Source organism: Columba livia (genome assembly GCF_036013475.1).
Source record: "Columba livia isolate bColLiv1 breed racing homer chromosome W unlocalized genomic scaffold, bColLiv1.pat.W.v2 SUPER_W_unloc_5, whole genome shotgun sequence".
Taxonomy (NCBI): Eukaryota; Metazoa; Chordata; class Aves; order Columbiformes; family Columbidae; genus Columba; species Columba livia.
In genome coordinates, this window is record NW_027043000.1 from 4,169,359 (window position 1) to 4,188,640 (window position 19,282).

Consider the following 19,282-nt stretch of genomic DNA (forward strand, 5'->3'; position numbering starts at 1 on the left):
AATGGTTTGCTAAAAACTACACTAAAGGCATTTGGTGGTAGAACCTTTTAAAAACTGGGATTCACATTTAGCAAAAGCCACTTGGTTGGTCAACACCAGGGGATCCACCAATCGAGCCGGGCCTGCCCAATCAGAAATTCTACGGACTGTAGAAGGAGATAAAGTCCCTGTAGTACACTTGAAACATATATTACGAAAGGCAGTTTGGGTTACTCCTGCATCAGGCAAAGGCAAGCCCATTCCTGGGATTGTTTTTTCCCAGGGACCTGGCAGCACCTGGTGGGTGATGCTTAAGGATGGAGAAGTTCTGTGTGTACCTCAAGGGGATTTGATTTTAGGTGAAAATATGCAATACTGAACTGCATGTTGTCAATTGCTGTACTAACAGTGTTTAATAAGTGTCTTTCAGATCAAGACAGTGATGATGAAACCAGAGCTAGCTGCTTTGAGTGGCGCCTGACTACTTCTTCAAAGTTGATGTCTTTAACCCACAAGCAGTGGTCATGAGATGCACTTGATGTAACATTTTTTCCTGCCCTGGGAGACTGTTGGGACAAAATGAACTTAATGAACTTTTCAAAGGATGGTCCACAGATTAAGATTAATTACTCCTGTGTATATATGTACATATGTATATATATAGTAGTAGTGATTAATTAGATTGTATTGATAGATTGTATTGATAAGGTTTAGGTATTTCCGTGAATGGCATATTATAAGGGGTGGAATGTCCTGGTTTTGTTATACAACAAGTTTCTCTTTTAGTGAATTTGCCTGTCAGCTAAAGCCTTCATATTAACTGCATTTTCCTGAAGAACCAGATACACATTTTGGTAAACATAGCAATGGAATGCAAACTTATTGATAAGCATGGATGGTCATCTCGCGAGAGAGGCAACGAGAAACTGGTGATCAAGAAACTGACCAACTGTGTATAACATTCCATTCACATGCATACTTCAGATAAAAGGGGGAGATCACGAGGATCTCGGCCCTTTTCCCTTTTTCCTCATGGCTGACATTAGGAGAGGACCTTGCTAGTTGTCCCTGTGAACTGAGGCCTAGTGACAGACTGAATCCAGCTCCGATTGGCTGCAGAGTCCAAGCCAGGACTTTGGGTGCAGGCTGTGCAGTTGCTGAGACTTTCAAGATTGGTTTTGTATATTTTGTGTTATTTTCTCTATTCTTATTAGTAGCATTAGTAAAACATTTTTAATTTTTTCCAACTCTCTTCTCTCTGTCCTCCTTTTCCTCCCAATCACCTGTCCTTAGTGGGAAGGGGGGAGAGGGAGAGGCAAAAAAGGGGGAAGTGGGGGGGAAGAGGATGTTAACAAAACATCTGCCAGGGTTTTATTGTCACCCCGCAATCTAAACCCTCGACAACAGGTAATATACGGTAGCTGTACTACTAAAAATGTGGATAATATACAGGAAAAATATGGTACATTATCCACTAAAATTGTGACGAATATACAGGCAAATAATGGTTGCTGTAGCGCTAAAAATGTGCCGAACATCCAGGAAAAACACGGAAGCTACACCGCCAGAAATGTGGCAAACATACAGGTAAAATACGGCAGCTGCACCGCTGAAAAGGTGGTGAATGTACAGGAAAAATATGCTACCTTCACCACTGAAAATGTGAAAACATACAGGTAATATACAGGAGCTGCACCGCTAAATATATGGTGAATTTATAGGAAAAATATGGTACCTGCACCTCTAAAACTGTGACAAATATACAGGTAATATATGGCAGTTGCACCGCTATAAAACATGGTGACTATACAGGTAAAATACTGTACACGCACTACTAAAAATGTCGTGAACATTAGGGTAAAATACTGTAGCTGCACCAATAAAAAAGTGGGGAATATACAGGTAAACTATGGTAGCTGCACCACTAAAACTGTGATGAATATACAGCTAAAATACGCTACTTCCACCAATAAAAATGGGGAGAATATACTAGCAAAACACAGGAAACGCACTACTAAAATGCGGCAAATATACAGGTAAAATACGGTAGCTGTACCAATAAAAAACTGGCGAATATACAGGTAAAAAATGGCAGCTGCACGGCTTAAAATGTGAAGAACAAACAGGTAAAACATGCTAGCTGCATGGCTAAAATTTTGGCGAATATACAGGAGATATACGGTAAACGCACTGCTAAAAATGTGAAAACATACAGGTAAAAAACGTTACCTGCACCGCAAAATATGTGGCAGGTATACAGGCAATGTACGGTGTCACGGAGGCACCCCGTAGGACAATTTAAGGGACAACAAGGTCCAAAAACAACTTTTATTAAACCGGTGAGAAACAGGGTTTTAGCACTCCAAAAGTGACTTAAATAGAGGTTCGGATATCAGTTGAGGAAAATTATTTAAGAGGCAGCAACTAATACAACAGGCGGTCCACAGTGTGCATGCACGTGGCTTCACCCAAAACAATGCCGGAGCCGTCCCTGAGTCCCGGAGAAATACACTCTTGCCTAAACATGGTGCAGGATTATTTTTTAAAGAGATACACGCATGGGAAGCGTACACTTGCGATTCTGCGAGGGTAAATTTATAATACACCCGCAATCCTGCGAGAGTTAATTTACTTACACGTGCAAGTGTGCACGGAATCCTACACGTGCTTATGTGAAAGCATGGGAGGAAAATACACTCGCGATTGTGCAAGGGGCTCTCGGCGGCCACTCGCGATTGTGCGAGGAAATAATTTATACACGTGCTCGTATTGGGCACGGAAAGTTAGGCGTGCAAGTGTGCACAGAAGGAAAATACACTCGCGATTGTGCGAGGAAATAATTTAAAGTACGCGTGCAAATGTGCACGGAAAGTTAAACGTGCATATGTGCACGGGAGGAAAATACACCCGCGATTCTGCGAGGGTAAATTTTACACGCGCTCATATGGAGCGCGGAAAGATATACGTGCATATGTGCACGAAAAGTATAAATATACTCACAATCCTGCGAGAAGTTTTACTCACATCCATGGCGGCGAGGCAAGCGGAGTCCCCATCCCGGGGAGAGGAGCTCTCGGCGGCAGCATCTTGCTCGTGCTCCGAGAGACCCACGACAATGGGCGGAGTCTTGACGAGAATCCTGTTTTTATCTGATCAGATCTGACTGTAGGCACTCTAGAAGCTTCTCTGCACCCCCACACTGTCTGTGGGTGCCCCTGAAGCCTCCAAACATCCCCCACGCTGGGCACGGCTCAGTGTGCCTTGGCACTCCCTTCTCCTAATGGCCCTGGCCAGGGTGCTCTGGGGCCAAACAAAAGAAGCTGTTAGCCTCAAAAAGGCTAACAAAGAGGGAGATGTGCCCACTCCTTCCATACTGAAGGAGTGCAGAGAAAAGTCCCATCAGAGTTCCAGACCCGAGCGGACGGAGGAAGAAATGCAGCCGACTCAATATGAGTGATAAAGCATACTTCAACTTTATTGCCCGAGATAGCGTGCATTTATACCAAATACCATAATTATGCATACTTGTCTCTATCTAATAGGCTAAGCACATTTACTTACTCCACCTACTTGGGTTTAGCTAGCTATGCGCATCCCACATTCTTCTGACTCTTATCTCTTCAAAAATATCCTGACCCTGCCTTAGTTAGTACTTTTCCGTTCCCCCCTTTCCCACGGCCTAATAGACAAGCTAACTAAGGCCTACTTATGTCAACTAAAATGGGCTCTGCTCGTACAGTTGCTTGGTGGACTCATGTCTGTGCTCCTTGAGCCAATCCCCGACATCTCCCCCTTTTTCTTTTTTTTTAATGAGCAGAGCCTGCCCAAGTGTCTGCTCTAAAATCTTCTTAATACATGATATAGCACAACTCAAGCATATTAATACAACTACTACTATGATTAAGAGAGCCAGACCACTCTGCAAAAGCCCTTTTACCCATCCTCCTAGTCCAAACCAGTTCATGAGGCCCTCTAAGCCAAAGAGGCCCACATCCTCTCTGATCTTCTGTGAATGGTCCGTAAGTTGTTTAATCTCCTCGTGGATGGATCTCGACTTATTCTGTAAATCCATAAAAGTGTTTTTCTCGTCTTGCTCTTTTGTGATCTATTATCATAGATACATTGGACGTTAAGAGAGTTAATAGTCCCAAAATACACAGTCCTCCAACAGCGTTAGAAGGAATTCCTGGTCAGGCTCTATCTTCACAGATCAAGAATACACCATACAGGAGGTTTTAGGGTCGCTGTCAATGACATCCCTTGCATTCTTCTGTGAAGCATTACACCGTCGAGTTTCATTTCTGTAGTCACCAAGGGTAGCATTAACATTTTGTAGTTTTGTCCATTCATGTTCTTGTATACTGTTCTGACACTTTTCACAAACCGGCTGAATACAAGCATCCATGGGCATAGATGCCAGCAATTCCAGTTCCTGTGGTTCGATGTCTGCTTCCAGGTGGCAATTAATCCAAAGTGCCATGTTAGTATTATTACAGTTCGTTGCAATGCCTCTGCATCAACCACTATTTGAAACAGTCGTGTGATGCTGCTGTAGTCATCAAGGAAGACACCAACCAAGCATGTGTGGAACGTTTTTTCCAGAGACATCGTAGTTAGGCATATAGATGGTCAGTCATGTTGGCTAAAGTACTCCACATGTCAGTCTTTGTCTGTGCAGGCATCCAAAACACAGCAGCTGCAACAATCATTGTCAGGAAGATAACACAGGTTTCACGTTTCGTGCTTGCAACCATTGCAGCTCTTGATCTGTAAAAACATAAGCATAACCTCTCCCCCAGGTTATCAATTGGTGTGGCCTTTTCCATTGAACGTTAACTAGTGATTTGACCATAACTAATGCAGGTTCTTTCTGATTTAGCATGGTTTTGGGTCATAGTTACAAAGTGTTTCATCACAGGGCAAGTTTAGGCTGTACCACTTAGATACAAGTGATTCATCACATACAATCCTTTTGACAATTCCCCTTTTTGTTTAAAAAACAAAACAAAACAAAAACACGGTTCAGAATCAGATACGTGCGTTGGATCTTGACTACGTACTCAAAATCGCAAATCAAATTCAGAGGTTCCTTAAATTTCGCAAATGGTACATATATGACAAAAGGATCATGGCCTTAAATTCATTCCCTGCATTTTCTTGATCAGAGTGACAATTGGTATATTAGTCTGTTAGCATTCTCATCATACTGTCCCACAATAGCCACAGGTTGTTTCATAGACAAATCTGTAAGTCCAATCAAATGCAGTCATCCTGTAAAGTTGTCATAAATTCATTCCTCAAAGTTTCTAACTCCATTTTGGCTGTCATATTTACTGGATATTGTTTTCCCTTTCCGGATCGAAGTCCTGTTTCAGATTTCTCAGTGTAGTATTTGCTTTATCAAAAACATTGGCTGCTAATACTAGTGGAAATACAGCATTCAAAAGTTCCTTGAAGATTTCTCACTTGCACAAGCAGATCTGCACCATCCAAGCACCTTCTTGTAGGATATGCAACTAAACAGAATTGTCAGAAAACGTTATTTGAGCTTACAATTTACTTAACAAATCCTGACCCAAGAGAGGTATAGGACTTTTGGGCAAATACAAGAATTCATGTATTAAAACTTTGTTCCAAATCTGGCATTCCGTTTCTCTCAAAAGACGGCCTTTCTTTCGTTGTCTCCCATGTCCTCAAAAACTATCATGGTGAATTTACTAAGAAGTCTCGTACAATTAATTACCATAGGATAAGTCTATCAACAAATTTTTGGTTTTTGTCCAGTTTCATTAGAACTACGGGTCTGCTCAGGATGCCTTTAAACTTCACCCTCGGACTGCTCCATTCAGTATTACATCGCTGCAGTGGGGGGAGAGAGAACCCCCCTTTCACTGCTTTAAAAGCGGGCAGCCAGGTTTTTCCAGTTGTTTTTTCTTTCTGTGCAGTGTAGATATAACCGAGGTCACGCAGCTGGCATACTGGCTGGTACGAAGTAGGAGGCTCTGGGAAACTTCTCAGTTACAATGAGCTGCACACAGGCCTGGGATATTTTGCTCTTTTGTTTTCCCATTTCATTCCAGCCATAATACACTTTATATGCAATTTCAAGTAGCTCAGCAATAGTCACATTCCTTAGCTCCATTTACCTTTTACAATTTAGAGATGTCAAAAAACAGTATAAACCAGTATAATAAACATAAATCCATTATTCTATTGTCCTAGATCCAAATCAGTTCACATTCCAGCAACCTTTAAATACAACTTCATAACTTCATACAATACCCCAAGTTCACATCTATCATAGTATTTTAACAATTTAAATGCTTTTCTAACAATATAAGCGATTACTTTAATGTGTAAGGATGCATCCTAAGGGGGAGCAAGGTGGAATTTTAGCAGTGGAACCGGTTCCCATTTTGTAATTATCTCCCCAAACAAGATTCTTTTGGTACCGAATATGAATATACAAACTAAAATACTGAGCTCAGATACGAAAACCATATACCAAGTTCAAATAAGCAGATGGATCACACTTACACCAATTTAAGACAATATCTCAATTTTTTGCATTGCACCTTGAACCGCTTAGTGCTCAGCCAGGTGGAGGTACCTCTGGGTCTCCCTGACAAAATGGGTCAGTGCGCGCTGGAGGCCCATTTGGCATCCGCCCCCCCCCCACAGCAAGCTGGACTGGGCAAGGCCTTTTAATTTTTTTTTATTTATTTTTTTTTTATAGTGTCTCATCTGGTGTGCTACAACTGTTATTCTAAAACCATGATTCTTCACTTGATGTGCATACAAAAAGGCCAAATTTAGTGCACCGAGATGAGAGACAGCCTGTCACAGAGTTGCGCAAGTCTGGATATTGGAATAAAGCTAGTACGCTAGAAAAAAAAAAAATATAACAGCTACTACACATAAAATCTTAACATCACGTTCACGCAGTAAGGAACTAAATTACTCATGATCTTTTTGTACTATCACAAAACGCACCTTTTGAGTCAACTGATTCTCATTATTTAACAGTCTGTGAACTTACTGTACCATATAACAAAGACCTACCAAAATTGCAACATGCTTAAACAGATACCCACAAAGAAAACAGGTTAATGAGGAAAGCATCTTGCAGACTTTAGCAAGTTTACTGTGACCTGTGTGTTATCAGTTAACTCTCTCTCAGCTGTCTAAAATGATTTAATGATCTCTTGTAGGGATTTATTTTGTCTTACTCTTCTCGCCCTAAAAACAACATTAATTGCAACAAGGTGTTATACTTCAAGATTCTATTCCCCGGACACTTTTCCCAATCATTTAACTTATACAGCAGCCACCATTAATTACAATATTTTACAAGATCTTCTTTCCTCATATTTCCAAGTGCTTCCCTATGTTTTGAAACACCTCCCAATACCGATTTTTTATGAACACGACTGAAAACAGTAATTTCTGACCCCACGGAAAAGCACAGGGCTGCTTGCAGCGTGAGTGGGAAAAGTGGAGAGAAAGTTTTACGGTGCACTTATACCACAAAGAAACAATTCTAACAACAACCAGTGAAACAATTAACTCATATTCCTGACAAGCTGCTTGACTTTCAGAGAGGCAATAAACAGCAGCACATAATATGCACTGTAAAACTCGCAAATAACATGTTGATAGCAAACTTTAGCATTCTCTACTGCCAATTCCAAAACCAGTGCTTCCTTAACTTCTAAGTTTTATACCCTGAGTCCCCAGAAGCACCCCCTTTCCCGTCACGATTATCATGACCACATTGCCGACTGTCAGATTCACTTGCTGTTAACTGATCTAATCTGTCACACAGTTCTGTTGTCCAGTTCTATTTTCAGTGACTTCTTCTGTTCTCTTGTGGAAGTTAGAGGGTTAAAATGCAGGAAAAGCAGATTGGTAAAATTGGTAAAAGGACTGATAGTACACTTGTTTACGACTTTAGCATTCTCAGCTTTCACAGGTTCTTTGAGTAAGTTGTCTGACACCAATCCTCTGGACTTGCTGTTCTCACCCAAAGTTCAAGTTTTGAGTCACTGATGCTCGTAACAGTCTTTTCAGGTTTTAATTGCTTCACTGTAGTATTTATCAGTTTCCAGATGGTTACAAGGCCGAGAATATATCTTTCGCGGTGACTAATTGCCTTCCACAACACAGTTCCCATCTTTTTCCAAGTCTCTATTCGAAAAACTCCTGACAGGTCAGCAGGATACCTATTGCCTCTGCACCAAGTTAATAGTCTTTTAAGGTTCTTCGCTGATAACGCAGATATGCCCGTTTCCATCGGCGGAGCGGAAGGCTCCATTTTGCCGAGTTTCTGTGAAGCTACCGCGGCTAAATTCTTTTCCACTTTATGACGCTTAATTACTTCCCTCCACAGTTTCATCAGTTTCTTAGCTGTTTTATCCTCGTCTATGACCATATCCCACAACACATCCCCCAATTTCCTCCACTCTCCTTCATCAAACAATAAATCAGGATCCTGAAAACACCCCTTAGTTTTCCCCGTTGCTACTAGACCAGCTAGCTGTTTAACGCAACTATGATTAACCCCTCACTTTTCTAAAAAGCTTTGTAATAAATCTAGGGCTACTTCTAAATCCATTTCTCTGTTATTCATAATTTTAATCCGTTTCTCCGTTATTCATCATTTTAATCCGTTTCTCCGTTATTCATCATTTAATCTATTTCTCCGTTATTCATCATCTTAATCTATTTCTCTGTTATTCATCATCTTAATCTATTTCTCCATTATTCATCACTATAGTACGGTACCTCTTGCTAAATTAAGAGACCTCTTGCAGCCCTTGTTTCCTGTAGCCCAGCACTGGCGAACTTCAGTCGGTTCAGGCTTCGGAGTCGACACACCGCAGCACAGTGTTCGGTCGCTCTTGCCCGCCGGTCGCTGCTCTCCCGGCGCCTTTTGTTTCTATCCGCCGCTTCAGGTCCCCTGTTCGGGCGCCAATTGCAGAGAAAAGTCCCATCAGAGTTCCAGACCCGAGCGGACGGAGGAAGAAATGCAGCCGACTCAATATGAGTGATAAAGCATACTTCAACTTTATTGCCCGAGATAGCGTGCATTTATACCAAATACCATAATTATGCATACTTGTCTCTATCTAACAGGCTAAGCACATTTACTTACTCCACCTACTTGGGTTTAGCTAGCTATGCGCATCCCACATTCTTCTGACTCTTATCTCTTCAAAAATATCCTGACCCTGCCTTAGTTAGTACTTTTCCGTTCCCCCCTTTCCCACGGCCTAATAGACAAGCTAACTAAGGCCTACTTATGTCAACTAAAATGGGCTCTGCTCGTACAGTTGCTTGGTGGACTCATGTCTGTGCTCCTTGAGCCAATCCCTGACAAAGGAGGGAGGGGGAGAGAGGGGGGGTTGCATTCTGCCACATACGGTACCTACACTGCTAAAAATTTCATGAAGATACAGGTAAAATACAGTACATGAACCACTGAAATTGTGACGAATATACGGGTAAAATACGGTAGTTGCACCGCTAAAAGTGTGATGAATATACTGGAAAAATATGGTAGCATCAGCACTAAAAATGTGGATATGTACAGGAAATATACAGTAGATGCACCGCTAAAAATTTGGTGAATATATGGGAAAAATACGGTAGTTACACCACTAAAAATATGGTGAATATACAAGCAAAATATGGTAGCTGCACCGCTAAAGCTGTGACGAATATACAGTTAATATACGGTAGCTGCACCGCTGGAAATGTGGCGAATACACAGGTAAAATAGGGTACGTAAACCGCTAAAATTGTGGCGAATATACAGTTAAAATGCGGTAGTTACACTGCAAAAGATGTGGTGAATTTACAGGTAAAATACGGTACACACACTGTGTGTACACATACGCAGGCACGTTGCAAGAAGAGCCAGAGGCCATGAATGCATTGCAAAGAGCAAGTTTTATTTTAGTTACCTCTCTACTGGGGGATCTCCGAAGCCACACCTAAGCTCCCAGGCAGAGGTGACACAAGCGGGGAGGCAGGCGCTGGTGAATTCAGCCCTGCTGGAAGATCACTGGGCCACTGAGCTCGCCTGTATTTCAAGGCTTCAGGCAGGCGCAGCCTCCCGCTCTTTCTCAAAACAAAGCAGGAATCTCAGACATAGTGATAAGGTGCCTAGAGTTTCTCACAGGCCTACGTTATCTAACACAGTGGTTCTACTCATCAAGCACACAAGGTCAGTAAAACAATTAGTGTGACCTATGTGCTTTTTCTACAGACAGGTGCAAGTCACTTGAGCGTATTTACATTTAACTAACCTCCTTGCCAGATCTTCCGCTATATCTCCATACACACCACTAAAAATGTGGTGAATATTCTGGTAAAATAAGACAGCTGCACCAATAAAAAACTGGCGAATATACGGGTTTAATACGGTAGCTGCACTGCTGAAAATGTAGCAAATATACAGGTAAAATACGGTAGCTGTAGCACTAAAAATGTGGCGAACATCCAGGTAAAGTAAAGTTACACCGTTAGAAATGTGGCGAATATACGGGTGAAACACCGGACACGCACTGCTAAAAAAGTGGCAAATATACAGGTAAAATACGGCAGCTGCATCAATAAAGATGTGGCGAATATACAGGTGAAGAAAGGCATGTGCACTGCTAAAAATGTGGTGAATGTTCAGGTAAAATAAGGTACGTGAACAACTAAAAATGTGGCGAAAATACAGGTAAAATACCGTAGCTGCACAGCTAATTATGTGGCGAAACGGGACTGTACCTGGACCATCCCATTCCCTACACCAACTTTAAAACCTCTCCCTGCAATTCCCAGCGCCTCCCCTGCCCTGGTCCCTTCACTTAGCTTTCAGAGAGGCATGGGTCTGAATCCATCCGCAACAAAAAGAAACACCGCATCGTCTAGTGGGCATCTTCCTGCAGTCACCAGACTCCTTTCAAACATCTGCAACAGCAACAAAAAAACAGCAAGAAGAGCCAGTCAGTGCCAGCAATAATTATCGCATCCGTCGGTGATAACTATTTCCACAACTGCCACTTCCGCAAAACTCCCATGGCATTCCATTCACCTGCTCATTCCAGAGGTGGATGCTGAAGCCCTTGTCACTCATGGCACCTAAGACAGCAAGAAACAAAATGACTGTAGTGCTTGGGACAAGTCCCCAGCCCCACGCTCTTTCTGGCCTCTAGCCCAGCTCAGCGCAAGTGCTCATCTGATTCCAAAGGCAGCCTGCAAAGCAAGAAGGAAACGCTTCACTAATTCACCAGAAAATGCCGTGCTCCTTTACACCGAGCAGCGCCCCACCTTCTCAGCTGCTGGTCGGTGTGTGCCTTCACCCCTCTGGGATTGTGTCCAGCACCTGCTCGAGGCTTGCGAGGGCGAAAACTCATGGATTCCACACAATTCGATAGGAATTCAAGCAAAGCCATTTATTACAGAAACAAGCCTCCTTATATATGCAACTATATTCTGATCACGTGTCCATGCTCCAAGCATGCATTAGCTGATTGAATATTGTCCATGTTCACGAGCCGTCCATGCGCCCGAGTCTCACTGCTAATAGGTCTGTTGATTTACATCTTTTTGAGGCCCTGAGGCCTCACTCCCACAGCAGGTGCTGTTTTTCAGCCTTGGAGCTGGCCTTGAGATTCCTTTGGCTAGTTCAGAAATAAATCTCCATCTATTAGAAAGCCATCCACACAACAACCTCAAGAAAATTCCTCAAATCTCCCACAATTCACCCTTTTTGTTTCTGAACCAGCCAGGCCTTGTTTACAACGTGCTGAATCATCTTTGAAATACACTGCAGCATACAACATATGATTAACAACAATGATTACAGTTACATATAATGTAGCTAAGCCTTACATAAAAAAGATCAAACAATTACCCACCATTTGTCAAACCCTAATTCTACTATGACAATCTTATTAACGTGCTGGTTTAGTTTGTCTAAAGTACTATGAATAGATCCAGAATGATTAAACAAGTTAATACAACATCTTGCTCTTAAATTCATCACAACGATGTCCTTATGATAACAACAAAAATCTCTAGCAACACAATTTTGAAGGGTAACATGCCTAATACCATCAACATCTACTATTAATTGAGTTAGTATCTCAGAAGTTAGATTAGCCTGTTTAAAAGACCAATAGCTTAACTTTGATATGTCTCCTAAAGCTTTACCAGCTGCTAGACTAGGGAGGAAGAGTGCAGTAGACACTATGGTAGGAATGTCTCATAATTTTACCTCATTTTTGCATTGACTATCTAAGTGTAATATCACCCTTTTGGCTCTCCTGCTGTTTGTTCAAATTGCCATTCTCCACAGAAGGTACACCACCTGCTTGCTAATAGGCTTCTAGACCACCAGGTCTGTGAGCATCTATAACACTGAATTAGGATCCATGGTTTACATCTGAAACAGTCCTCACAACTTATCTCCCTCCTGTCCTTCTGCATCCGTTAAGTCTTTGTTGTCTTTATTCAGCCATGGCTTAACCCATTTCGCAGGAATCCACTTCGATCCTCGGCCTGTAATGACACAAACATAACCTTTTCCCCAGGTTATCAATTGATGTGGCCTTTTCCAATTACCATTAACTAGTGATTTGACCATAACTAATGTAGGTTCTTTCTGATTTAGCATGGTTTTGGGTCATACTTGCAAAGTGTTTCATCACAGGGCAAATTTAGGCTACACCACTTGGATATAAGTGATTCATCACATACAATGCTTTTGACAATTGGGTTTGTGGTGTTTTCCCTACTTCTCCCCCCTTTTTGTTAAAAAAAAAAACCAAAACAGTTCAGAATCAGATGTGTGTGTTGGACCTTGACTATGTACTCAGAATCACAAATCAAATTTAGAGGTTCCTCCTTAAAAAGCTCTAAGTAATGTAAAGCTGCGCCAAGTTCTGCTAATTGGGTTGAACCTTCAATAATTTTTACAGAATGATGCCAATTGTTATCTTCATGCCAGACCACTACAGCTTTATGAGACTTCCCAGAACCATCAACAAAAACTGTGCAAGTATGTAGGATCAGACCCACTACAAGTATGATCTGTGACCTGATGTTAAAGACTTGCAGGTTCTGCATCAACTTACATTTAGCCATGCCAAAAGCTGTACTGTTAAAAAAAAATCAGCTAATGTAATTTACAAGGATGTAGATTGCAAATAAAAAATCAAAATTAAATTTCACAAATGCTACATGTATGACAAAAGGATCATGGCCTATTAAGACTTAAATTTAGGTTGTTTCTATGTTGTAGCTATAAATAGGTTAATAGGTTTTTTCTATGTTGTAGCTATAAACAGACAAATCTGCAAGTCCAATCAAATACAGTTAGCTTTTAAGCTGGCCATAAATTTATTCCTCAAAGTTTCTAACACCATTTTGGCTGTCATATTTATTGGATATTGTTTTCCCTTACCGGATCGAAGTTCTGTTTCAGTTCTATCAGTGTAGTATTTGCTTTACCGATACTTTGGCTGTTAATACTAGTGGAAATACAGCATTCGAAATTTCCTTGGGGATTTCTCACTTGCAGCAAGCAGATCTGCACCATCCAAGCAGCTTCTTGTAGGCCATGCAACTAAACAGAATTCTCAGAAAGCATTCTTTGAGCTTACAATTTACTTAACAAACCTTGACCCAAGAGAGGTATAGGACTTTCTGGCAACTACAAGAATTCATGTATCAAAACTTTGTTCCGAATTTGGCATTCTATTGGTCCCAAAAAACAGCCTTTCTTTCATTCTCTCCCATGGCCTCAAAAACTAGTACAGTGAATTTACTGAGAAGTCTCTTACAACTAATTACCACAGAATAAGTCTATTAAAAAAAAAATTTTGGTTTAATTTCCCAGCTTCATTAGAACTATGGATCCACTGGCAATGCCTTTAAAATTCAACCCTCAGACTCCTTCATTCAGTATGACAGTTGCCTAGCAGTAACATCGCTGGGGAGGGGGGAATAAAACCTCCCTCTTGCCCCCATCTGAGATGGCAGGATCTCCAGCCCAGCATGAAAACAGATCAGTTCGAACTCCACATCAAACCAACCTGGCTCCACTCCACACCCAAATCAGTACCAGTCTGACCCAGAGAAGCACTGAGCACTCTGACCCCCAAAAGCTGACCAGTGTGAAAAGACCGACCTCAGCAAGGAGGTAAAATGATGAGCTCTCTCCCCAGATGTGTCAAAACCTAGGAAAAAAAGACAGAAGCAAAAAGAAACAACACCAACAACCCCTGATTCAAAGCAGAGAAGCAACGCGATGCCACAACAAGGATGGATTACAATACTCCAGGAAAAAAAAAAAAAAGAGATAGAGCGGGGTGAGTAAAGCCCACCTTTCTCCACTTAGCAGCGGGCAAACAGGTTTTTCCATTTTCTTTTCTTCTTTGTCTTCTTGCTGCAGTTCAGATGTAGCCAAGGCCACGCAGCTGGCGTAATCACTGGTACGAAGTGGGAGGCTCTGGCAAACTCCTCGATTGCAATGAGCTGAGTTTATCTTGCAGCTTCACACAGGCCCGAAATCCATGTTCAGGCACAGGCCTGGGATATGTTGCTTTTTTGTTCTCCCATTTCACTCCAACCATAACACACTTCATACACAATTCCAACCAGCTCAAGAGTTATCACACTATCACAATATGTTTGGGATTGGAAGGGACCTCAAAAGATCATCTAGTCCAATCCCCCTGCTGGAGGTGAGGTCGCACAGGAACATGTCCAGGTGGGTTTTGAATGTCTCCAGAGAAGGAGACTCCACAACCTCCCTGGGCAGCCTGTTCCAGTGCTCTGTCACCCTCACTGAGAAGAAGTTTCTTCTCAAATTTAAGTGGAGCTGCAAGTGGAACCTCTTGTGTTACAGCTTGATCCCATTACCCCTTGTCCTATCATTGTTTGCCACCGAGAAGAGCCTGGCTCCATCCTCGTGGCACTCACCCTTTATGTATTTATAAACATTAATAAGGTCCCCCCTCAGTCTCCTCTTCTCCAAACTAAAGAGACCCAGCTCCCTCAGCCTTTCTTCATAAGGGAGGTGCTCCACTCCCTTAATCATCTTCGTTGCCCTATGCTGGACCCTCTCCAGCAGTTCCCTTTCCTTCTTGAACTGAGGGGCCCAGAACTGGACACAATATTCCAGATGGGGTCTCACCAGGGTGGAGTAGAGGGGAAGGAGGACCTCTCTCGATCTACTAACCACCCCCCTTGTAATACACCCTAGGATGCCATTGGCCTTCCTGGCCACAAGGGCACAGTGCTGGCTCATAGTCATCCTGTTGTCCACCAGGACCCCCAGGAACCTTTCCCCTACACTGCTCTCTAATTTGTAATTTCCCAACCTATACTGGAACCTGGGGTTGTTCCTGTTCACATGAGGACTCTACACTTTCCCTTGTTAAATTTCATCAGGTTATTCCCCGCCCAACTCTCCAGCCTGTCCAGGTCCTGCTGGATGGCAGCACAGCCTTCTGGCATGTCAGCCACTCCTCCCAGCTTAGTGTCATCAGCAAACTTGCTGATAGTACACTCTATTCCCTCGTCCAAATCGTTAATGAATATATTGAATAATATTGGCCCCAGTACTGACCCCTGAGGCACTCCACTAGATACTGGCCTCCAACTAGACTCCGCACCATTGACTACCACTCTCTGGCTTCTCTCCTTAAGCCAGTTTGCAACCCACCTCACTACTCTATTGTCTAGACCACACCTCCTCAACTTAGCTGTGAGGATGCTGTGGGAGACTGTGTCAAAGGCTTTACTGAAGTCAAGGTAGACCACATCCACCGCTCTGCCATCATCCATCCACCTTGTTACATTCTCATAAAAGGCTATGAGGTTGGTCAAGCATGACTTACCCTTGGTAAAGCCATGCTGACTGCCCCTAATAACCCTCTTATCCTTGATATGCCTTGAGATGGCACCAAGGATAAGCTGTTCTATTTCTTTCCCAGGGATAGAGGTGAGGCTGACCGGTCTATAATTACCCGGGTCCTCCTTCTTGCCCTTTTTGAAGACTGGAGTGACATTTGCTTTCCTCCAGTCCTCGGGCACCTCTCCCGTTTCCCAAGACTTGGCAAAGATGATGGAGAGCAGTCCAGCAATGACTTCAGCCAGCTCCCTCAGCACCCGCGGATGCATCCCATCTGGACCCATGGATTTATGGATGTCCAGACTATTTAATTGCTTCCTAACCCAGTCCTCATCGAGTAAAGCAAACTCCTCCATTGACCTGGCTTCATCCGGGGTCTCAGGGGTACAAGGCTCCCCAGGACAGCCTCCAGCAGAGTAGACAGAGACAAAGAAGGCATTCAGTAATACTGCCTTCTCTGTAGCTTCTGCCACCAGGGCACCCACCCCATTCATCAGTGGGCCTACATTGCCTCTGGTGTTAGTTGTATCTGCTATGTATTTGAAAAAGTTCTTTTTGCTGTCCTTGACCCCTCTCGCCAACTGTAATTCTAAGGAGGCTTTGGCTATCCTAGCTGCCTTCCTACATCCTCTAACAGCAGCCTTATATTCCTCCCAAGTGGCCAGCCCCTGCTTCCATGACATGTAAACTCTCCGCTTCTGCTTGAGCATACCCAACAGATCCCTATTCAACCACGCAGGCCTCCTGGCTCCCTTCCTTGACTTCCTATGTGTGGGGATGCTCTGATCCTGAGCGTGGAAGAAGCAATCTCTGAATGCAATCTAGCTATCTTGGGCCCCTTTTCCTTCAAGCAGTCTTGCCCATGGGATTTCCCCCAGCAATTGCTTGAAAAGGCCAAAGTTAGCCCTGGTAAAGTCCAGGGTTGCAATTCTACTTGCTATTCTGTTCCTGCCACACAAGATGCTAAACTCCACCATCTCATGGTCACTGCAACCCAGGCAGCCCTCAACCTTTACTACTTCGACCAGACCCTCCTTGTTAGTGAGGATGAGATCCAGCAGTGCACCTCTCCTAGTCGGCTCCTCCACCATCTGAGGAAGTTATCATCAATGCACTGGAGGAACCTCCTGGACTGTGGCTGGCTGGCTGAATGGTCCTTCCAGCAAACATCAGGGAAGTTAAAATCCCCCACAACAACCAGGGCCTGTGACTGTGAGGCCACTCTCAGCTGCCCATAGAAGGCCTCATCAACTTCCTTAGCCTGATCTGGTGGCCTGTAATAGACGCCCACAACAGTGTCACCCCTGCCAGCCTGCTCCTTGATCCTGACCCATACACTCTCAACTCGCTCGTCATCCACTCCTGGGCAGAATTTAGCACATTGTAGTTGCTCTCTCACATAGAGAGCAACTCCACCACCACGCCTGGCTGGCCTGTCTTTCCTGAAAAGGGCATAGCCATCCATGACCACATTCCAGTCATGTGAACTGTCCCACCATGTTTCTGTAATTGCCACCAGATCATAATCTCCCAACCGAACACAGGATTCTAACTCCTCCTGCTTATTCCCCATGCTGCGCACATTGGTGTACAGGCATTTCAGGGAGCGAGCAGAGCACACCAATTTCTCCCTAGGGGCATAGGAGGCCACCCGGTCCTCATCAGTTTTAGAATGCTGCCCCACTGGGACAAGCCCAGCTACAACCCCATCCCCCTTCGAGCCTAGTTTAAAGCTTTCCAAATGAGCCACACTCCTCAGCTCCATTTACCTTTTACAATTCACAGATGTCAAAAAACAGTATATTAAGCATCAATCCATTTTCCTAAATCCAAATCAGTTCATATTCTAGCAGCTTTTAAATACAACCTCATACAATACCAAGTTCACATCCAACATAGCATTTAGGTGTTTGGTTGGTTGGTGGTTGTTTTTGTTTGTTTGTTTGTTTGTTTTAATGCAAAGCAGAGTTTAAAAATTTAAGTTCTTTTCTGGTCTCAAAATTACTAGATAACAATATAAGCAATTACTGTAATGTGTAAGGATGCATCCTAGGGGGAGCAAGGTGGAATTTTAGCAGTGGAACCAGTTTCCATTTTGTAATTATCTCCCCAAACAAAATTATTTTAGTACCAAATAGAAATATGCAAATTAAAATGCTGAGCTCAGATATGAAAACCAAATACCAAGTTCAAATATGCAGATGGATCACAGTTACACTTATTCAAGACAATATCTCGATTTTTGCATTGCACCTTTGGGCCGATCACTGCTCAGCCAGGTAGAGGTGCCGCTGGGTCTCCCTGACAAAACAGGTCAATGTGCGCTGGAGCCCAATCGGCACCCGCCCCCCCGCAGCAACAAGCTGGACTGGGCAAGGCTTTTATTAGTGTCTCATCTGGTGTGCTGCAACTGTTATTCCAAAACCGGGATTCTTTACTTGATGTGCATACAAAAGAACCAAATCCAGCACATCGAGATGAGACACAGCCTATCACAGAGTTGTGCAAGTCTGGATACCGGAATAAATCTAGCATTCTAGAAAGAAAAGTAACAGCTACTACACACAAAAATTTTACCATCACATTCACGCAGTAAAAAAATAAATTACTCATGATCTTCTGTATTATCACAAAATGCACATTTTGAGTCAACAGATTCTCATGATTTAACAGTCTGTGAACTTATCGTACCATATAACAAAGACCTACCAAAACTGTAACAAACAGATACCTACAAAGAAAACAGGTTAATAAGGAAAGCATCTTGCAGACTTTAACAAGTTTTCTGACCTGTGTGTTATCAGTTAATTCTCTGTCAGCTTGTTGAAATTCAAACCATTCCGCCTGTAAAACTGTCTGAAATGATTTAATGATCTCTTGTAGAGATTTATTTTGTCCAGCTCTTCTCGCCTTACAAACAACATGAATTGCAACAAAGTGTTATACTTCAAGATTCTATTCTCCGAACACTTTTCCCAATCATTTAACTTATACAGCAGCCACCCTTAATTACAACATCTCACAAGGTCTTCCTTCCTCATATTTCCAAGTGCTTTCCTATGTTTTAAAACACCTCCCAATACCGATCTCTTAGGAACACAACTGAAAACAGTAGTTTCTGACCCCATCTCGTAAGTAAAAGCCATGAGAAGAGGGAGGGAGGGGGGAAAAGCACAGGGCTGCTTGCAGTGTGAGTGGGAAAAGTGGGGAGAAGGTTTTTTACGGTGTACTTATACCACAAAGAAACAAGTCTAATAGCAACCCGTGAAACAATTAACTCACATTCCTAACAAGCTGCTTGATTTTCAGAGAGGCAATACACAGAAGCATGTAATATGTACTGTAAAACTCGCAAATAACATGTTGATAGCAAACATTAGCATTCTCTAC

At 42.8% G+C, this 19,282-nt stretch overlaps 1 protein-coding gene across 1 annotated transcript in view; it reads right to left on the reverse strand.

Moving 5' to 3' along the window:
- LOC135577512 (uncharacterized) overlaps positions 1 to 19,282 on the reverse strand; it is a gene marked incomplete at its 5' end in the record, with an annotated part of 207,135 nt that overhangs the window by 59,109 nt on the left and 128,744 nt on the right. Inside the window, one exon of the mRNA XM_065047647.1 lies at positions 9,289 to 9,297. Coding sequence (XP_064903719.1) covers positions 9,289 to 9,297 — 9 coding nt within the window. The remainder of the gene's footprint in view (positions 1 to 9,288; positions 9,298 to 19,282) is intronic.